General features: G+C 38.8%; 1 protein-coding gene across 1 annotated transcript in view; it reads right to left on the reverse strand.

The window, feature by feature from the left end:
• LOC145979541 (clavesin-2-like) overlaps nt 1-23,828 on the reverse strand; it is an 83,505-nt gene that overhangs the window by 14,186 nt on the left and 45,491 nt on the right. Inside the window, exons 4-6 of the mRNA XM_083112509.1 lie at nt 21,349-21,499; nt 12,000-12,193; nt 538-648 (exon numbers count right to left, since the gene is read on the reverse strand). Coding sequence (XP_082968635.1) covers nt 538-648; nt 12,000-12,193; nt 21,349-21,499 — 456 coding nt within the window. The remainder of the gene's footprint in view (nt 1-537; nt 649-11,999; nt 12,194-21,348; nt 21,500-23,828) is intronic.

Below are 23,828 nucleotides of genomic sequence, written 5' to 3' on the forward strand. Positions count from 1 at the left end.
AAATATTCCCGATAATATTTTTCAAAGATATACAATGTTCAATTTTTTCCGACAGGAAGTTTCTAACTGTTTTCAACTCTTTCATTGCGCTATGGTAGGAATTTTTGTGGTGGCTTGAATGAAGATTTTGGTGCAAATATTCAATATTATACATTTTTCTTCTATATTCGTCCGGAGGGTAAATGTCAAAATTTAACTTCATAAAAGAAATAAATATACCTTAATTATCTACGGCAAAATTACGACAAGGGATTTTACAGCGTTAAGACGATCGCCTCCAGATGATGACGTCTTGACTGAGCGCTGTGGCCTGAACCTCAAGATGGTCTTGGTTCTATTCTGAAGAGAAAGACGTATGGACCATGATACTCGGATGAATTGTGCTGAAGCAGTAGCTACTTAAAAATATTATTACGCAAACTCAGAAAAGAAAATACAGAGAACGGAAAACCATTTTTTTCAGAAACTTTCACACGGAAGGGGTTAAAGTCCCGTCAGGCAATAAAGGGTTAAGCAATAAATGCAAGCAGTGCTCACCAAGGATCGCAGTCTTGAGCTGAGAAGTGGAAACGTGACGTTGACCAGGGCCCCGAAGAGGAATGGCTCAAATACAACGTGCAGGGCCTCCAATCGAAGAGGATAACATTTCTGAAAAATAGAATAAAATAAGTGTAACATAATTTATAGTACTGCCTTCAAACTTATTTTGCATGGTGCTTGAATATATATCTCGCAATTGTTTTGCATTCCTTTTACAAGAAAAAATATATCGTTAAGACAGAGCTAAAGCAGCGAACAGAAAAAATAGGGGTAAACTCTAGCTGGGTGGTTCAGGAGTCGATCTACTTGGCAAAATCGTCAGCGCACGTACGACGACAGGTATGCCGGGTTCGAATCCTTGGTAAGACGTGTATATTTGTGGTGGCCTGTCCTGAATGAAATGTACGGAATGAAGTGATGCTGATGTGAAAAGATTTGAAAGATAATGACAGGGAAACTGCTTGTTAGGGATTTTGGTCTTTAATTAAACTAAAACAAATGATAGAGCGATGGCACGGTATACAAGAGGCCCAGGTTTCAGACCTGGTCAAGTCTTTTCGCTGAAATGTCTACCATCAGTTAAATATTGCATTAGGTTGTTATCTAAAAATGTTACATTAAAAATCGAATATGACCTTTTTACAAATAAATATTAGGAATTTTAATTAATTTATTTACAACTGATAATTTATATGCTTGTAGCTTACATATTTATAAAAATAATATTATTGAATTTAGAAAAGAAGTAAAGGATTGTATTTTTATGATATTAACTTCCTTAAAGCATTAAGTTAATTAAAAACTAATGACTTTCAAATATTATATAAATGTTATATTACTAAATTCATTTTAAATATTTCCATGTAGGGGAAATCAAATCCCACACCCATATTTCTATTTCTCTATGTGCAACAAAGCACCACAGAATATTTGTATATTGGTTTCTACTTCCCTATTTTAATTTCAAGCATGAGGACAAACGATGAATTAACGAAATGTACAAGTAAAAGAGAAATAGAAACGATTATGCTTTACCTAACATTCAAATTCTAGAGCATTAGTTTAGTGGTAGGCCACACCAACTAATCCCCACAGAGCCTGGCAGCTGTTGACAGGAACAACGTTAAATTTTGATGGTTCAAATATGGATTCCTATAACATGAAATAGACAGGTGAAATTTCTTTTAAATATTTATCTTCTTGTATTTGTTTTTCTTAGGCTAATCACGAAGACGATGGTCAATAATGATTAGATTAAATATAGTATGGCACAGTCAGTCACAAAGGGGAAAATCAACCAGGCCGCTTTCGAGCATGGAACCTGTATTCTCTGTAAGGCATAACTTCTTCCGCTTCCCGCGCATCGCTTCCACTAGACTTGAGCGGTGTTGTCAGTGTTAGCGTCGTCTGCTGCGAAAAAAGCAGAACAGCTACACACACGTTTTACAATGCAAGTGCAAGTTCCCATTGTTGTCTTTTTAATAATATTATAATTTCTAATCGCATGGAAAGTTATTCAATAAATGCGACCAATTTGTACAAGTAAAGAAAGGAAATAAAGAAAATACTTACGGAATCTCAAGCGAGCTGGACTCACATAAAGAAATATCATTTATCCTGATCAACATAAATAACGAAACTGCCTTTGGAACTGAAAGAGGGGGGGGGCGTTTGTCACGGAGGTAAGAGGATTTCAACACGTTGTTGGCAAAGATAACGAAAAAGAAGAAATACCTCAACACGCTTTTTATCCAAACGCTAGAATTGAACCGTTCGCAAAGTCCAGGACACTTCTTTTATTTAACGATAGAATAGCGGAATTAAGTAACACACATCAGTACCACTGCTAAGAAGAAACGGCAACAAACAAAACAGAATCATAAATAACTTAACATCATATTTGATTACTTCACATACCTCATGTTTCTTCCAAACGCTGGATTCCTTCCATATCATCTCCTTTGCCATCTGAGAAAGTTGATACGTCAGGAAACTCCGGTTCGGACTCACTGTCAGACGTTAGGGTAATAACAAAGTTTTCGATGACTTCATCCAGGACAATGTCCTTCTCGTGGTAAAAGGTTTCCCATTCAAGTCTATGAACACAAGCCTTTCTCCAGTTTTCTTCACTTACATTACCCACTGCTTCTCGGAATAAATTTTCGACGTCAGAAATCCGAAAAATATTGCGTTTAGCAACATAACCTTTGACTTGTCCCCAAATAATTTTGATGGGATTGAGGTCGCACATGTACGGAGGAAGCCTAACCACACTATGAACTGCTCTCTCTGCCAACGTATCAATATCGTACTGTCGAAGTCTTTCGTTATGGGCCTTTATAATCTCGTAGAATTTTGGCTTCACCATGTCCACTTCGAAATAAATGCCGTGCTCTCTTAACCAATTCTGCATTTCGCATTTCTTTTGTATCTGATGTTGGTGCTTTGTTCACAAGTCGGGAATGGTATGGAGCATTGTCCATCACTATGTCAGAATTTGGAGGAATGTTTGGCAACAGCTGAGTGTCAAACCAGAGCTTGAATCTGTCTGCGTTCATTTCCTGGTGATAGTCCTTGGTTGACTTCTATTTAAATATGAGCAGCGCGTTTGGAACGAATCCTTCAGAATTACCCGCATGGACTATGATTCATCGTTGACCTTTGCGTAACGGCATCTTTAGAGGTGCACACTTCCCTGTTTCAATCCACATTTTCCCCTTTGTGTGATTGGCGTTTACCCACGTTTAATCAAGAAAAAGGATAGTTCGTCCTTCCCCCCTAATTGTTCTAATTTTACGTAAATATCATTGCGCCTAGATACTATGTCAGTTCGTTCTATTAAGTACTGTCTACCCATACCATTTTTTTGTACACAAAACCAAGCGTCTTAATTACTTTACGAAATGCCCAGGTAGAACTTTGGAAAGCAATGACTTCCCTTGTCTTTTTGAACATATCTTGCAGGCTAGGGATACACTGGTCCTTATACAACCCCAAAATGGTTCTTCGTAGAAGATCTCTATCGAAATTGTCCAAGTTTGTCTTAGTGGTTGTTTTTTTTTTTTTCAGCGGAGATCCTCGTGCATCTGCAGCTTCCTTTTGCTTTAAAATTTTTCGAATGGAAACACTTGATAGGCCTCTAGCCTTACAAGGTCTGTCCATCACTAAACTCACTCAAGTGAATGGTTCATTTCTTCGACACGCGTCAAATTCCTGTCGAAAAAAATTGTAAACGTTTATAACTATCTCCCTTGCATCTGAATGTAGCGTTCTTCCTTGCCACAAACCACCGAGAATTAGAACACAGATCAAAAGCAAAACACATGCAGCGGCACTTAATGCTCCCATATCGCACAAACACATTCAATTCACCGTCTTCCACCCAAGCGAGCGGTTACTTCAAGAGTTACTGCCCTACTTAAATTCGCGGCAACGTCGCTCACGAATCATGGTTGGCTCTCGCTAACACTCCTACGAATTTCGACCTTATTGACTGGCGCGAAGCCGAAGAAGTTACGCCTTTAGCAAGATGAAATAAGAAGTTGTGGCACCTTCCATGTGAAGCTGAGGGATTAGGAACTACAGGCTGTCCCAAAAGGTACTTTACAATTTCAATTTCAATGTCATATAACGAGACTTGTAATTCAGTTAGAGAAACAAACTAAGTTTTATGAGATGCACCAACTCAAAAGTTTTGTTGAGTTAGGTAATGAATAACTTCCTTGTCTTTCCAGGTGGCAGGAGCAACATAATTTGAGAAATGGAGCCTGCACAGGAAAAGGTACAGTGTTTGGCTTGGTTTATTGAAACCAAGTCAGACACCCAAGTCCAGAGGAATTTCAGAACGAGATACGGGAAACCACTACCCCCTCGGCCATCCCATAAGAAAATGGTACAGCGACTTCATGCAGACAGACACGAACGTCGGTGCGGTTAAACAGCGGGCGAGTTGTTTTCGTCTAATCACACTCAACCTTCAGCCAATGGGCGCAGCTGTCATTCTGCTCGTCTACTCCACGTGGAGTCTCAGTCACATGACTGCGTATACGCTGTTGCCGTACTGTGCAACTTCAATGTGGAGACCGTGGGAAGGTGCTAGTGCGGGGAGGGACAAGGTGGCATAGAGATGTGAAGAATAGATGTGTGGCAACACTGTGCGTTGAATGTGATTGTTACAGCTGGTGGGCGAGCTCCGTGGACTCCAAAGTCAGCCGATCGTTAACGAAGCTAGCGCGTCTACTATAACGTAAATGAGGATTTAAGTTCGGCAAAACCAATACATTTGCCAAATGCTCTTTCACAGACGTATCGCATACAGCTTCACCCATTGAGACTGGTGTTAAATTATCAGAACATTATCTGTGTAGTATCTGCGACGAGCTACATGACATTCGTTCAATTTATTAATTTAGACCAGACAACAACGACTCAATAACTGAGTCTCAATGATCCTGAAACGTTCAAAAAGTCATTAGTTCGAATTATTTGTATTGATAAACTTTGCCTGGTAACGCTGGTGACGCTTGCAGATCGCTGGAGATTGAAATTTTATACCTTCAGATTTCAAATAGGATTTCAAATCATTTACAACTAACAATAACCACTTTCCATAGCAACGGCATTAACCCAATTTACACATGCGAAATTCCCCCCTTCTGTAAGAGAAGAATTATTCATTTAAACATTTACATTAACGACCAAATACAAATGGAAGAAAATGCTGTAGTACGTAAAAATGAACACAAGAAACAGTAAACTTGTTTATTGAATTGAATTTAGCACATATTTCCTGCGTATGAAAGCATCAACAATCTGTCCTCATTAAGTTAAGAGACGTGAAAAAACTGTCGATATGTGATCGAAAAATTACCATGCATTTAGCATGCACCTTTAATGCTATATAAGGAATTACAAAAGTCCTAATTACTTCCTAATTTGACATAGAACCAATCTTGGACCATGCTTCTCGTTTATTTTGGCAAGTGCTATGCGTTTCTTGCACGAAAATAGATCGTTTTACATGTGCACAGAGCCCTTTTCAGACATGGCGTCGATGGCCATTTTGTAAATAACGCATGGTCTGTGGCGTGTACTAGTACCGTTTCCCGTAAGATCCAACACACGCAAGATAGCTATCTCTTAAACACACTTTGCTTAAACGTAGTAAACACGATTTTCGAGAATTTTCTTCCTCTCAAAGTCACTTAAGATAATTTAATTTCCTCACCTGGTGTGTCGGGAACGAAGAATCCAGCACGCACGAGTCCACACTTTAACTCTCTCGTAACCGAGAGCTCGATTCCTTTTCAACGCTTTTTTCTGCGTTGTGCTTTTCACTTCATGCTATTATCTGCCGTTTTATCCTAACTGCAGACGTCAGATTCCTCCCGAAAGCACTGAAACCATTCTCCTTTCCTGCACTGTCGTGACATAACTCTGTTCACTCCATTTTTTTCTCCCGGAAGTCCCTTTCGATCACCACGCACCCCTATCGATATCTACCATTCTTTTTCGCAGAGCACGATTGTCTATACCAAACAACAATTTACATGATTTAGAACTCACACGTTATCAAATATGTGTGTGCGTTAAAGAACCCATTGTAATGCTTATTAAGATAAACTTTTTGCTGTTAATTAACCAATGGCATCTAGACCAAAACGCTGTATATTTTATTATTTTGCGCCATAACTGCGAATTGCCCATGCGTGCAGTGACCGACACATCAAAATGTCCTTGTGCATAAGGAAACCGCGAGAAAATCGGATCTCAAACAAAGGAATTTACAATTCAAATGCGCACAACGGTCAGAGCCATCTAGCGATTCTTCGCGTAAGTATTAAAGCAACAAAGTTTTCATATTGCATAGGCATTCCACCTATCGTGAGTTCTCTGCACTAGACGAGTTCATCGTCTTAGGACCTGAGTTGGGCTACTTTACCCCAGCAACACACACACGAAACTCAAGTTTCCAGAATACCTTATGACAGTTCGTCATATATCTGTGGCACATATTCTACGTATTGTCAAGATATGCACTTTCTGTGGGTAGAGTATGAATTCATTTACTAAATTGTGGGGATCGTTATGCGAGCAGGTTTATATCCTGCAGTTTTCAGCTGAGTTTCAATGATGTGTATTTCTTCCATTTGACTTTCAAAATTTGTGGGATGAAGATGGTTATGCCGAATGATTCAATGGGTCTTATAAATGAAACCCAGCGAAAATAGCTGCCAACTCGTGCCAATGAGCAGTTACTAAATGTAAAAAGAATGTCAGGTGCATACGGCTTCACACTGGCAAATAAACCTGCATTGATATACCGTGCGTCCATTTCGATCTGCAGCCGAGAGATCGGGAGAAACGTGGCGGGCGGCGCTGACGGAGGTGCCGACATTTGCGGCCTGTAATGCCCGCATATTTTTATGGACATATGCAGACATTTATATAAATATTGCAAAACTAGCACTAACCTGTGTTATAAGAGTTGTTCAAAGTGATGTCCACTTACATTCACACATTCCTGGCATCGTTTGATGAAATTTTGATTCACACGCAAAAGTTCTTCTTCCGTAATTCTTCCTAGTTCTCCCCTTATATTGTCTTTTAGTTCGTCGATGCTATGAGGGTTATTTCGGTAGACTCTATTTTTCAAGGTTCCCCACAAATAATAGTCACATACGGTAAGATCTGGCGAACGTGAAGGCCATAAACCTCTTGAAATTATTCTGTCATCAAACACCTCCCTTATAGCGTCCAAAGAATCAGCGGCGGTATGGGCTGTGGCCGAATCTTGTTGAAAATACCCATATTGTCTCTCATTATCTGATAACAACTGAAAAAACGGCGCGAGTATTTGTGTGCGGTACCTCTCTGAATTTATTGTGTCTTCAAAAAATATAGGCCCTATTATTCTTTTGGCACTTACAGCACACCACACACCAATTTTTGCATCGTGTAACGGAACTTCGTGTATTATTCGTGGATTTTCAGTGCTCCAGTATCTATTGTTCTGTGAACAAACATGACCACGCAAGTGAAACCATGCCTCATCCAAAAAAATTATTAACTGTGGATCAACAATACCATCTACAATATTCTGCAAAACCCAATTACAGAAATTTACTCTACTTACGTTGTCAGGGGGCCGTAATTCTTGCACTATAGAAACTCTGTACGGTTTTAATTTTAGTAGCTTAGTGGCTGTATGTGCTGATGATTTTGACATGCCCATCTCCTGTGAAACACGGCGTAGAGGTTTGTTTGGAGAACGTTCTAACGCTGCACCAATTTCATCGAGTTTTGCTTCGGTTAGAATCCGTCGTTTTTGCTTAGGTGTTTTAAAATTTAACGATCCAGTTTCTCGTAATTTAAGGACAAGACGTCTAACCGTATCTCTATGTGGAGGTGAAACGCCTGGGAATTTCTGTACAAATTGCCTACACACGTCTCGACACGAGTCTGTTTTCACGTAAGTGTCATACATAAAAATTCTTTGTTCTAACGTGAACCTTGCGGCTGGCATTCCAATCGTCTGACTGACACAACACACATACACACTGCAATAACACAAACAAGTAACGGCAAGTAACCAAGAATAACACTCTTACGCACAGTACGAAATTAACACGCTCTTGGTTTACATCTGCCTGCCACTATATTCACAGCTCTGTAGTCGCGAAGGAACAAAAAACTTGAGCTAGGAGATTTCGGATTGCAAGGAAGCTCACGAACACCATTAGCTTTTAACGGTTCGTCTGCAGCGTAATCTTGATACAGTGTTGCACATTCGAAACCTCCAAACGATCCCCATCGACACAAAACTCTTTCAAGGATATAAACTTAAGCAGGACGTTACTGGTCAAAACTATGATTAAAATGTTTTACAGAGTATTATCTGTGGCTCTTAATATAATTTCTAAAGCGTATTTATTTGTGTATATAAGGGTGGAACTTGGAAGAATTACAGAAGAACTTTTGCGTGTTATAACACAGGTTAGTGCTCGTTTTGCTAGATGTCCACAAAAATAAGCGGGCATTACAGGCCTCAAATGTCGGCATCTCCGTCAGCGCCGCCCGCCACGTTTCTCCCGATCTCTCGGCTGCAGATCGAAATGGACGCACTGTAGAATTTCATCAGAATGTAATATTTAACTTAAACCGAGCAGAATCGGAATACATTGGAGACCAGATACAGCATCTCAGTCCTAAATACCCCTCAGCTGGCATTCGGGAATAGCTGACAGTTTTTCACACATTATACGGCGCACGCTTTTAGAAGGAACATGAGTTCGGCCAATACCCATCCAGTGCTACTGCGCTGTTGCCAAACTAACTGCTAGCGCAAGGGAAGGACAGCAGATTCGCGATGTGTCCATTATTTTGATAATGCATGCACAGTATATATGAGTACAGAGAAATAATATAGTGAATATTTCTACACAGGATTATAATATCATATCACTGTAGCATATACGAGAAACCCATACCTAAAAGAAGCTTGAAGGTATTTATTCATCACCGCTCTCGTCGTCTTCATCGGTCTCCGTGTCACTGATTTCACTCATTCCCGAGTCACTCTCCTAGAGGTTAATGATTAGATTTTGCACCCTTGGTGCCTGTACTACTGGTGCTAGGTTTTGAGAGTGACATTATTTAAAATAAAAATAACACACGGAACACACACTACGCAAGAAAGGGCTGTATTTAATCTTTTCACAAACTGTTCTTTGTGGCGCAAGAGTGAACGATAAGCGAATAATTTTACACCGGCCTTGCAACGAAAACGATGAACTCACACTGACCCAGACTTTCAATGTTCGAGAACGCCCAGAACAATGAAGGGTCATTGTTTATATCGAGGCGAATTCAACACCCACAGTTTTCCCTAGATACAACAACTCAGCTGCGTCAACAGGGTGGCAACGAAAAAAAACAGGCTGAAGGAAATGAAAGGTGTTGTTTCCCTTGTTTCTTCAAGGAACGATAACTCCTGCTGTAGGCGACGGAAATTCATGGGATTTGTACAGTCAGGTTCAAAATGTCTTTCCCCATCTTATGACGAACCTTAAAGTGACGTGTTTTATGAAAACTTCTTGCGCGCAAGAAAAATCCAGAACACGGCTTTTAACTTCCGCGCCGCAGTCTCCTAACTGTACAACGTTGCACTCCGGCCATTGGTTCACCGCCACGCACACCCTCTGCGTGGCCCCACCCGATATCGCTTCTAAAAGCGTGCGTCGTATAGTTTGCAACAAAGTGAGTGGAACATCATCTCCTCAGGTGTGTTGCGTTTGTGGCGCTTGGCGGACAGAAATAAAAACAATTTTCACAAGATCATTCAAAGAGCGACAAGTACTCAGTTCTCTCTGTCAATCCTGCGTGCATGGATTTGATTCTTAAGTTCTTCCTTCACATGTCGTATCGAATCGAATTCAATAGGGAGCAGACTTGTAGAGAAGACAAAACAAAAACGAAGCCCGGAAACAGAACGTCCAGGATAAATTCAAACGCTTCGCGGACATTGTCATTGACTAGCATAAGAAGGTGGCAGTGGCACCTTCAATCATGGCAAGGCAACACGCCAATTCTTTCAGATCCTAAAAAAGTCAGTCGAAATCAAGGCATCAACGAGGTGTTAATCAAATGAAGCAATTATTTTGTAAACTCAATTGTCAAGTCATCGTACTAACTTCCACAGTTTTCGTGAATATGCGTTGGAAACTACGAAACTTCTAGTAATAGAATGTGTCTGGTATTATTTGCCCGATAGCGTACACAATATCTTGGTGCACGGTCCGGATGCCACAGTAGCAGTTTTTCTTGAAAATTAAGAGCGGTATGACACGTTCTTTTCCCTTGGGTCGATATTTATTGTTATTAATTACCTTTCCTCTTGTACAAATATTTTTTGTTTATAATTACATTTCTCGTTGTACAAATGTTTATTATTATTATCTTAATCTCTGTTATTCAGTTTGAAATTCTTATGGTATTTAATATTTGAACCTATCACTGATAATGTTAGGGTAGTGACTCTCCTTTATGTACATATCTTGTATGAGATGTTGCCATGGTAATTACGATTGTGTTTTGTCTTTACTTTTAGTTCGGGCTTTTAGTTTTAAAGAGTGATAAAGCTGAATTGTAAAATGCTGTTTTTCTTTGAAATTTCGATGGAAGTTCGCACATAAGTATTTTCATTTTGCAAAGAATGTTCTTTGTAAAATATACTTTCTTTTCTTAGTGAAAACTTGATTTTGATTTGGCTTGAAGAACGAACGAAGAGAGATATTACCCAATGCCCTGAGAGGCATCACGTGAATGCTACCAGTCTTCATGTGATCATTTTTATTGTGTCGTACTTAAATAATCAAGCTCTCTCGTCTGAAAGAACGTGTCAGGCATTTACCTGATAAGAAATCATGAACGCTATCAGAAGACGTCACTCGCTTGCTCGATATCACTGAGTATCAGATGAACCCCAACAAACTGCCTGACCACTACTAACAGTGAAGTGAAGGTTAAGTCTGTATATGAACACAGTGCATAGAGGAATGTAGAGGATATTCATGATCTCGGTTTTTGTGGAGGTAATACCATGATAACCCCTCCCTCCCGGGGTGCTTCCAGGTACCAATTTATCACATGTTCTGTAAACCCTAGAACGAGGCTGGAAACAATTCCGACCGTACATCACCGACCCCCAGAATCGAACCCGAGTCGCCGCTTAGCAGACGCTCTGCCGACTGGACCGTGATCCATCATTTAGTAGTGTTTCCTTGTCTTTGAGTTTCTTTGAGTTTCTGTTTTAAGTTCACTTTATGCACAGTAAGGCTAATCGGGACTGAGCCTACGGTTTAAAGTGGGATCCGAACCACTTGTGCCTCCAACGGGTATCGAACCCGGGACACCTGGATTACAAGCCAATGACGCTACCACGATTTAACTGATTTTATGTGATGCTGCTAACTGTAGTTTTTTGTCAATACATGAGCACAAGGTATTCTTTGTACACAACACGTTACTTTATTATTTTGCGGTATCATTATGTAAATAACTACTGAATTTTTATAATTTTATGTTTTTTATGCGTTATATTGTGTTATTAGAAACACTGACAGCTTAAAGTAACTATTCACCAATTCAAATTTTTGTCCAAATTTTCAGAATTCTGGCCCACTGTTCGCTGTTTTGATTTTGAACTGTGAAGTAGCTGTCATTTTGTTGATATTGTTTTTTTTTTATCACTTTCTGACGAATTTCACGTAACTTAATATGGTTGGAGAAGAATATTGTAAGGCATTGAAAAAGGTCCACTTGTAGTGGGAGCGGTGCGTAAAATAAAGTGAAAGATAAATTCACAGAGATGGTTCATAGTAGTTAATGGTTAAGGAAGCCGAACCAGCATTTTGATGTAAAAAAAAAAAACTTTGGTAGTTATAGAATATGCTACTCACCTCGCTCATTTCACAGACAGCTAGCACTCTCTGTGGCATCGCCCACTTTAAGTATTGCCATCTGTAGTTCTGGGCATTGACTATAAGCACTAGACCGCATCGTTGGCTGTCCGGTTCCAAGGAAATCGCGTGCCCATTTATGTTTGTTAATGTAGCTACCTCGTCAAATGATATCTTACTTGGATCAAGATTTGCTGCAAAATAAAATGAGAAAAATGTTACAAAAACCACTGGAACAATTTACTCATTTATCGCCATAATTTTTTTCCTTGGATGAAATTACTTAACATTACATGCAAAACCAATGTAATTTTGTTTTGATGTACAGTGGAATGCATAAGCATTACGAAGCTAATTCTCCACCACCATATATATTCTCTTTGTTCTATGCTCTGAGAGTTTTGGGAATTGAAATAAAATGCCAGATAAACGCTCTCTGCATCAGCATATATAAATATCAAATCCTTGAAAACATGATGCAAATTAAAAACTAATGAGAATAGTCGTGGACAATTTGCAGAGCATTACTTGTACATCCCACTGTACAGTGTGATTATGAAATTGGTGTAACATATGTTCAACGTTAGCGAAATATGGTTTAAAAATTATAAAATGGGAGAAATTTTATCTCACTACAAATGCGCAGGAATGAATTTATTCTCACTTAAACATTCAAACATATTATTTGCTTGATTGATCAATTGAAATATTTTTTGGGTGCGTTAACACTTATGCTATTTCCACCCATCACGTGCTAACCTGGTCTATCAAGAGTAAGTAAAATGTGCCCCCTCGTTTTGAGTTCATACCCCCCTCCCCAGTTTTGAGATTTTGCCCATCCAGTTTTCACACCAGAATATTATGTTCCACAGTTACATCGGTTTAGTACTTTTGGTTATTGAGTGAGTAAGATTAACTTGTCTCGTATTTAATGAATTATGACATAGCACTAGGTATTACATATTTGTCGACCATTTTAAGAGGCACATGTCTGTAAATTTTCAGAGTTGGAAATTTGGAGGTAAGTGTCTTTATTTTCGTGGGAAAACTCAGCACTACATGAAAACTTACTAGTCTAAGTCAGCCACGTCAAACTCACGGTCCGCGGGTCGCATGCGGGCCCAGCATCCATTAATGCAGCCCGTCTTGGCCCTGCGTCCAATTCATGCATGTAATACTATTTATACCTTTGTAGTTATCCCGCATTTTCTTATCTCGGAGAACAAGCCCCGACTCAACGGAACCTCCCAAGATTCACCTATTTTTTCTGTGCAGATACATTCTTGCGTTCCATTAATGTGTAGGTGTGGTATCGACTAAGCAAGTTGATTGACTGTTTAGTTCTGAAGTGCAAGAATATCTTGCTGGTTGGGGGAGTGAAGCGTACACAATTTCGGTTGCCAATGAGTCAGTTCCTCCATTGTGAAGGGTTTGCCTTGAAGGAACGCAGAGGCGTCGCCTGAAGTAAATCGTCAAAACGGAAAAACTTCAATTAGTTTTCTTCTCTGCTTTATAAAACACTACATTTCAAGATATTTATTTTACAAAGCAGCTTTTTCCGTTCCTAAAGTCTTCACAATGCTTCAAATTTACCAATTTCTTCCAACTGTTGACAAGAAAATCTCACCAGACCAGGCAGCGAGAACCCGGCGTATATGAACTCCCTCTGCTGTATTCTCCCTGTGTTCTAGCTCCACCGAAGAAACCCAGAGAAGCCAAGGGCGAAAACTGGAAATCAGAGCACGTGCGCTTTCCGAAGAAATTGTCAACAGATGGCAGCAATTGTTAAATGTACAGATAGCAGCGGAGGAACGATTGTTTTTTGCTATTCCAAAATATTTTATTTTTCGTTTCCTTTAGATTTTGTATTGGAGAAAAGTATTTAAGATACAATGCAAGCACTGTTTGCATTGTTATAGTAATTCCTAAGATCTTCGTGCTTTTGCCTAATATCTTTCCTTTCCAATTCATTTCGCCAAAAATGAAGGTCGCAAACTTCCTCAACAACTCCATTGCAAATAGTTGTCGCGCATCCAAAGACATGCAGTTGCATGACGAAGGTTTATTTTGCAGATTTACACTTATATCGACATATTATATGTGTTCCTTAAACCTTTCGATAATGTAGATGAGTCAAAAAGAAAGAAGACGAAGACACTGCTAGTAGAGAATAATATTTACTTGGTACACATGTAAACGAGTATGGATAAATATCCATTATATTTTTATTGATAAGAAATTGTAATTGTTATAAACTACTACAGGTAAACTATAAAACAATAATTTTAAGTAACGCAAATTGCAATTCGCATCATGAAGTTTGAGCATTGCCAGAGACTTACCAATGAAATATAGGAAAGCTGCTGTGAAATTACAAATAAAAAAGGTAAAGTATTCCCCTGTGCTTAGCACCACGCCATGAAGGCGTATAGGGGGTGCGGGGGTAACGCCCCACACTTTCTCGATCCGGTCGTGAGTGGGGGTGATGTGATCAGCACCACGCCCCTGACCGCCTTTACCCCCCAGGGTTTCCCCCAGGTACCCATGTTATTCGACGCTGGGTGGGCGCCGGGGCCGCTTCCAACGTTAGAAAAGTTTACAAATAGCTATTGAAATTGAAAAAAAAAATCGTTCGTATCATGGTTAGTGGTTATTGGAAATTATGGCAGGGTTAATTCTTAGGAATAGGTCAAATAATTTCCAACACTAAATAAGGAGAGAAGAAGGCATTTTAATTATTCAAACTGGAAAAAATGCATTGCTTACCTTAGTAATTTTTTCTTGTTTTTGAGGGTATTGACGGGAGAGGGAGGGTGTTAAGCGGAAACAATAAATCGAAATAGTGGCGGCGATTATGGAGGGCGAGGAGGGCAGTTGGCTCCCTCCCACTTTTCCCCTGCACTATGCTAAACTTTATATACAGAGGGAAATATACTGTCTTTGCACCACCCAGTTTTGGCACCTTGTCCACAACCCCCCGGTTTTGAAACTCAATCGCCGCCACTGAATCGAAATAAATGAAAATTGACTTGTGTTTCGTAAATGAATTTTTGCTGGGTGCTCTGCCGCTTCGCTGGGCGCTCGCATTCTTCATAAAACATTATTATATTCATATTTCTTGTTTTACTTTATTTTTTTTTCCTTGTAGTCTACAATATGTTATCGTTTTGGTATGCTCAATTATTCAGTGTCACTCACAATTAGCGTTTTCTTCTCTGTGATTATGATCATATGATTATATTTTCACTCCTTGCATTACACTAAGTTCTATATTTTACAATTATATTAATGCTTTGAACGAAAATAATACCTAGAACAACATCCAACAAAGGTTCACGCCACTCTTGTCACACACATGCACATGAAAACACACAGACAAAGCTAAGTTTTAACTTCCAAGTGAATATCCAAATAACAGTAAAAGGAGAAGCATGATGTGCGAAACATGGCATATTTCACAGAAAGAATGAGTCTATTTTTGACATACGTGGTTTCTATCAATAGACAATGAAATAATTATCAGTGAAATTAAAATGCATTTGCTTTTTCAGGTCTTGACGAAGGAAACAGACTGACTGGAGAAAAGGAAATGTAGTGTTGATAGTGTGTTGGTTAGCGTGTAGAGCTTTCATGAGCGAAGCCTGGGTTAGATCCCCAACATGGGCAAAACTTTTTTTATTTTTTCTAGCAGTGAACAAGTATATTATATTGTTTCTTAGACATTATGACGAAAGGATACACATCAAATTTAATATTTTAATCTGTCCTTTCATTCTTCTAATAGGTTCTCTATCACAGAGGATATTTAGATTATCTTGGCGAAGGATATTTTCTCAATGGTTCCGTAGCTACGATTCTTCATATCTACCCACGAAATACCATGAATCTAACGAAAACACACAGATATAGTTAGAACAAGAAACACACCTCGCATCGAAGGTTCCAGGCTCGAGTTCAGGATTTTTTGCGAGGTTGGTTATTCCTGTATGTCCATTTATCATCCTCGTCTAAAAATAAATTCCTCACACTTCCCGTGATTAACCTACTGAGAAACCAAATCTACTCAAATAACAAAAGTACAGAAGATGCAAGACACATCTGCCAAGACATGTTATTCTTTGGGAATTACCAATTTGAAAATAAACTTCCGGTTTAGTCGACTACTTGCAAAAACGTTTCATGTTGTCTCGTTCGGAGTTTTGGCTATCGTGTCGGACTAGCATGAGGGCAACCTGAGTTCGAGCCCACCGGAAGGTTTCCTTTTTTTTCTAATTTCATCCAACGTTATTTATAAAACTTAGGTTTCTTCAAAACCTTTTGAATTACATGCCACTTCGTATGTCGGTAATCTGAAAGCAACGAAGATGAAAATTTCTTGTTCCGAAGCGACTATGTTTTTGTGTGTATGTTAAAAGATCACAGTTATTAGTGAGCGTCATACAGCCTTGTTATCATTGAGATCACTTCCTAGTTGTCAGTGCTACTATGACAGTAGTTACATTCTGTAAACACACCAACTTTCACGTTCTCCGTAAAATGATTATCTTTCCTCGTTTCAGAATCGTGAGTGGTCTAAAGTAGAAACTTTGATACTTGTGTTTGCTTGTTTAATTCCAAAGTAATACGATTTTTTTTCCCAGCAAATGACATTGAAACCATTAATAACTATTTTTGCAATGTGATATTGATATCATATATTGAAAGAATAAAAATGGAGAATTTCGCTTAAACCAACTTTTAAATCATCATACCCTGATGTGAAGCGTAAGATGCACGATCAGAAAGCCTAAATGTTGCATTGATTGATTGATTGAATTAGTGCTTTAAGTCCAATTTATCGGGAATGGACCTACAGTTTAAAGTGGGATCCGAACCACTATATGTATCCACCGGGTATCAAAAATGTTGCATTGAAAACTGCAGAGAACAATGACTGACTTATGAACAGTGAAATGTTTTTCTATGCTTCAATGGGTTTTTAGTTATTACTATAAATAAACAAGGGAGAAGAACACAGGTTGGTTTGATGAACTAAATTTTAAACTAAAAGTTTTAATTAAAGAAACAAAACACGTACACGATTTAAAATATGGAATTCAAATTCAGGCATATTCCACCAACTGAAAGAGTATTTTCAAAATTAATAATATTTGGATAACCGACAAATCCAAAATTGACGTTGAGCCCGTAAAGCACTTGATAATCACAGAAATATAATTTTACTTTAGCATGCCTTTAATTTTGTGTCTTGATTGTGGAAATAATGTGTTGCAAGGAGCAGTACTATGTTTTAGAGAGTGTTCATAATCTCTTGTGTTCTGCATGAGAATACTGAAGTCATTTTTAGTTTGCTAATAAAATAAAGAGTTATTCATTGTAATCTTTAAAAAGGAAATCCTTTGTTTATATACATCTCTTTATGATAGAAATTCAATTGCAAAACAAGTTACTAAATTAACAAATATTTCTCTTACATATTTGAGGTATGTGCTCGTATGCTTTATACAGGCTGAGGAAGGAAGCAGATATAAAAGGTAGAAAATTACTGTTCTTGGGTAGCCTGTCCTGCTTTTGTCAAGAAACCTGGTCAGCATACTGAACAAAGCCATCACATGAGATACGACTCAAGAATAAGATCCGTTTCTGTGGCCAAATAACTCCAAAAAAGGTAATAAAATTGTCAGTGTGAGGAGACGGAGAAATAATTGCCTCCTATCTTCCATTATACTCTGTATGCCGAGTGTGATTTGCCTGTCCCAAAATAGTAAGCTAAAGACAAACCTCTGTCGGTTGTAACGTGTGGAACGTTTTGTTCCAGCTTACAAATCACATGAACTATCTTCGTTCGCTTCAGTGAGCTGGTCTGAATGCACATTGTCAGGTTCGACTGATAAGTAGATACCACGTGACTCCGCGGCCACCCGTCAGCACCGCGAGAACCTTCATGATGAGAAAAGTGGAAAAAATAGTAAAAAATCATTTTCATAAATACAATTGAAAACGGTAAAATGGAGATTTCTACCCAAAAATAAAGTAAAATTTCACCTTTATTTAAATATATTATTAAATAGGAAGCAAAAATGAGTTGCTCAAGTTACTTTAAAAAAATGCAGTAGAACGGGATTCGAACCCAAAACCTTGAAAACGTGAAACTTATTCGCTACCACGGGGTCACCTCACCGCTTGAATGTGTAAAGCATGGAAACCTTCAAGCGCTTTTTATCGGATTTCTTCTTGTTTTATGTCCACTTTATACAGAGTAAAAAAGCTAATACCGAACTGTGCCTTCAGTTTAAAGTGGGATCCCAAGCACTTGCGTCTAAACCAGATATCAAACTTTTCCTCGGAAATTGTTGGCAAGCGTGTGATATTATCAACACTCGTTTTGAGCATGGATGTTTGCGTTTGTCCCAATGAAAATAAAGAGAACATAGATAAAATTGACATGTGTGACAAATGAGAAAATGTGAAAAACTGGGGATACTGACGAGTAGGTTGATTCCTTTAATTTAATAATAAAAAACTACAGGGTACCCTACCACTATAAAAAGTCCCGTTCCAAACCGCAGACTCTTCTTCTTTGATGAAATCAACAAATATTCGCAGTTTGTGACTTGTGTGCCTTTCTTGAAAAACTTAGATATTTAATTTTAGTATGCAATTTTAGTTCATCATTACTTGTCTCTTGTTTATGTATATTAATAACTAAATTCCTATTATAGTATGAAAATACATTTTACTGATCATAAGCCATGCATTGTAAACTGTTAAAAAATACATTGTAAACTATTGAACAATAATGCATTGTTCTCTGCAGTATTCAATGTAACATTTAGACTTTCTGATCGTGCATCTTACGCTTTGCTGCTTTCAGATTACCGACATGCGAAGTGGCATGTAATTCAAAAGGTTTTGAAGAAACCTACGTTTTATAAATAACGTTGGATGAATTTAGAAAAAAAAGGAAACCTTCCGGTGGGCTCGAACTCAGGTTGCCCTCATGCTAGTCCGACACGATAGCCAAAACTCCGAACGAGACAACATGAAACGTTTTTGCAAGTAGTCGACTAAACCGGAAGTTTATTTTCAGATTGTTAATTCCCAAAGTATAACATGGCTTGGCAGATGTGTCTTGCATCTTCTGTACTTTTGTTATTTGAGTAGATTTGGTTTCTCAGTAGGTTAATCACGGGAAGTGTGAGGAATGTATTTTTAGACGAGGATGGACACCCAGGAATAATCAACCTCGCACAAAATCCAGAACTCGAGCCTTAAACCTTTGATGCGAGGTAACTATATCTGTGTGTTTTCGTTAGATTCATGGTATTGTAAATATCCTCTGTGATAGAGAACCTATTAGAAGAATGAAAGGACAGATTAAAATATTAAATTTGATGTGTATCCTTTCGTCATAATGTCTAAGAAACAATATAATATACTTGTTCACTGCTAGAAAAAATAAAAAAAGTTTTGCCCATGTTGGGGATCTAACCCAGGCTTCGCTCATGAAAGCTCTACACGCTAACCAACACACTATCAACACTACATTTCCTTTTCTCCAGTCAGTCTGTTTCCTTCGTCAAGACCTGAAAAAGCAAATGCATTTTAATTTCACTGATAATTATTTCATTGTCTATTGATAGAAACCACGTATGTCAAAAATAGACTCATTCTTTCTGTGAAATATGCCATGTTTCGCACATCATGCTTCTCCTTTTACTGTTATTTGGATATTCACTTGGAAGTTAAAACTTAGCTTTGTCTGTGTGTTTTCATGTGCATGTGTGTGACAAGAGTGGCGTGAACCTTTGTTGGATGTTGTTCTAGGTATTATTTTCGTTCAAAGCATTAATATAATTGTAAAATATAGAACTTAGTGTAATGCAAGGAGTGAAAATATAAACCCAGTCCGTCAGGTTCGTTCCCAAACAACATTAAATAAAGGAACGTAACGTGGACCGAGTATTATTCCATGTCGAGAACACAAGACACTTCTTCCAACAATATTCATCTCGTATTTCTCTTTGGCATCACAGCTCAGTTTACAGAGATGTATACCCGTGATTGGTATACAAACCGCAGAATTGCAATGTTGGTTGGGTTGTCTACTCACAAGGCGCATGATGGTCAGACATCGAGGGCTTGCTTCAGTGCTTCTTCAATAGGGTCGTTACATCCCAGAAGTGTCCGTGATTGTACAATACATACAACACGAAAGGCACGTCGAGTTACACCGGCAATGCTGTGTGCACGTTGTATATAATTGAAAAAGTTAAATATGTTTCCATACGTGTACAGTAAACGTTGTGAAGTATATATTTAATCAGTACCATCCATCTCTACCTAAAACCTTTAATACGAAGCGATATTCCTCTCGGTTGAATAGTTATCGTCGTTTAAAAGTGTGAAGTGATACGTTCTTTACATCTCAATCGACGGCCATTACATTTCCACTCGTGACCTAGAGGTCGCTTCTGATTGGTTACGCTACGAAAAATGCTACGGACCGAACCTATCCTTGAGAAATGCCATAAAATATGCCATAACATTTCTCACTCTAGACGGTAGCATTTTGGTCATGGCAAAAGTGTTATTATGATATTTAATTTTGTTTCAAAATTATAGGGTAGGAATTTCACAGAAGGTAGAGGATATCAGGAATACAATTTATCTTTTCTCGGTGGCCCTCAGTTCACCACTAGACGACGACAAAAATGTCTTATTTTCCTGTATGTAACTCAACGGAGGAAAACCCACTCCGTGAATGCTGTTCACATCGAAGGTCAGACAAGAGAAAATGTGATGTGGGCAGGGCTTCATGTGTAAGGGGAACAAGAGAGGAAGTGGCGTCCTACCAAAGATAATATACGTAAAAAATTAAACTTGACTGTCAACATGTTGAACTATAAAATCACCCACCTACTGATATGCCTACAGCATCAATCGCCCCATCTAGCAATTTCGACTTCAAGCGCTGACTACTAACGAATGAAAAGTTACAAGACCGTTCGAAAAATCCAGAGCAACAGTGAATATTTTATAAATATTTTTCCTAATATTTTTACAGCTTCTTTTAAGTAAGCTATATCGGATATAAAATAATTACTTTATCTATCATTAAATGCGAAATCAAGAAGAGAGAGTAAGAGAGTGTTGAGGTTTTAAGTCCACTTTATGCACAGAAAGGCTAATCAGGACTACACCTACACGAACCAATGTGCCTCCACCAGGTATCGAACCCGCGATATGAAGAAGAAGAGAATTATCTTTCTATAATGACACGAAAGGAAATGAAATATATTTCAAAATATTTCATCGTTTTATATTTTTTTAATCAATAGATACTTACCAAAGTGTACCATCAAAATTTTCCTCCCCTGATGATCTCTCTCCCCCAAGGCGTACATCACCCTGGCCGACACAAGACGCTCGAAGTCGGAGAAGGACTGCGACGGGAACCAGTAAGGAAACTCGAATTTCTTCTCGAAGAGTCTTATGACCTGGACGGTAAAGCATGCAATATTCATAATTCCATTTTCCCTTTTTCTATATCATAATAAATAAAGGGTCTAGGACATTTTGGTGCCGGACATTTTGGTGGCAGGACTTCTTGTTGCACAGAAAGAGAATAATGTTCTTTTGAAATTACCTCTCTTTATTGTGTCCCTTCATACAAGCAATTTTACATGGAAAAGTTACGAGAAACACCTCGCAGTTAGCGAACGATGTCTGTCCTATCATATGCAGAAACCAGTGTTTCAAGTTGAGCACAACAGTCTTTGAGTCTCTTTCTTGGCCGCTCGACGATTCCACTGATTATCTGTCCATATCGAGTTTCGTTCAGAGGACATCCAGGAACCGCCAAATCGTGAGATGATCGGCGGAAACATGCGACTTGAATGCTCAATGCCGACCCTTCACAGCATTGCTTGTTTTTCCATCTCCATTCAGGACAGCTTCAGCTCTATCTAACGTTGAGTTTTGAACGCCATGCATTATAACCAGGGCTGGGATGTGTACAGTCACGGACAGTTCTGGGTTGTAACAATCTCATTAACTTTCAATGGATTCGTTACAACCCAGTAGTGTCCGTGACTGTACATACATATGAACTAAAACTTCGCTAAATATGGACTAACACATGCGTAAAATTACCCAAAATGATGCAAAGAAGGCGTCTTCATAGTGATTCATAATTTGTGTGATTTGAAATAAAGTAAAATAAATATTTTCCATTCCATTAATGGACCTGGTGGCTTCACTCCCAATAAGCCCGTCCACACTGGTACTGGAACTGCAACGATACGTGATTGATACACGACTGACACTAAGAGGGGATGCTGATAAATTTAGGTTTTGCTTTCTTCCCATCGTTTCCCATTCGAGATTCATATCTCATTTGAAAGTGTGTAATATGTGACCTGGCACCAAAATGTCCTAGCACCAAAATGACCTGGCACCAAAAATGTCCGGCACCAAAAATGTCCGGCTTTCATAAATATCCGGCTTTCATAAATAAAGCAGTCAATTGAAACATCTTATCTCAAAGGTTTCGTACGTTACTCCAAGTTATTTCGATTGTTCCTACTCATGAACGGGACAATTTGCAACTGCGAAAATGATTCGTAACATTAGTATGTTCCACGAGTATTTCTTAGATATCTGACATATTCACTGGCGTAGGCAGGATTTTTTTCGGTAGGGGATGGAATTATAAAGGTGGATATTAAATAACGTTTTCCTAGGGGAGTGGCATTCACAATAAGATATTTCGTATATTTAGAACTTTTCAGTCTCAAAAATGGCAAATGGGGATTATTTTAAGGGAGTTCTTCACTGATTTTAGTTGAAATGTTGATTTTCTCAAAATTTTGGAAGAGAGCTGTAGTCCCATCTGCTCCCCCTCTGCGTACGCCAGTGGACATATTTATAATTCATGGAATATCTTATGCAGTCGCAAAACTTCACAGACATTTTATACAATACTTGTCTCCTCCTCCTCGAGTGGGAGTTGTTAATGCAGCTCGATACTAAATTCTAATCCTTATTTGACGAAATATGTATTTACTCTAATTAAGCCACCTTTCATGGAAACATGCTTCGTTTACTGCGATTCATTGTAAACGATGATTTGCACTTTATTTCTTTTTCAAGTCCCATGGTCCACCATTCAAGATGTGAGGACTGGCATATGAAGCTACGAGTCTATTCTACCAATTGTAGGCAGCAGTGTCAAAAAAGGATTCCCGGTGTTCACACAGCAGCACGTTCCGTATCACATTGTCAGCGGACTCTTAGACTACATGGAAAGCGACTATAATGGTCAGCGTTGGACAAGTTGGTTTCTATGGAGAGAGGGTGTGACCACAGCAGAGATTTACAGGCGATTGGTAGCAGTGTGTGGTGAACATGCGCCTTCACGGAAAACCGTTTACAATTGGGTCAAAGGCTGCAAAACAGGATGCATGTCAACAGAAAAAGGAACAATTTCTGAAAGGAAAGTGACTGTGACAACACCAAGAAACATTACAAGGGTTGACCAAGTCATTCTTGAGAACAGGTGCATCACGTTTTCTGAAATGGAGGTAACCACGGGCCTGTCCAGAAACACCCTGCAGCGAATCGTGCACGATCACCTTAATATGGGGAAACTGTTCGCCAGATGGGTTCAGGAAAAACTACCAGGAAAATGGGTAAACGGAGTGCTCCTGCAACACGACAACGCACGCTTCCACGCCAGTCGGGAATCAACCACGGCCATTGCTGAAATGGGGTTCGAGGTCCTGCCACACCCCGCGTACTCTCGTCTGCAATTCCCTGCTGTGGTCA

The sequence above is a fragment of the Lepisma saccharinum genome, chromosome 26 (genome assembly GCF_977018435.1).
Source record: "Lepisma saccharinum chromosome 26, izLepSacc3.1, whole genome shotgun sequence".
NCBI classification, from domain to species: Eukaryota; Metazoa; Arthropoda; class Insecta; order Zygentoma; family Lepismatidae; genus Lepisma; species Lepisma saccharinum.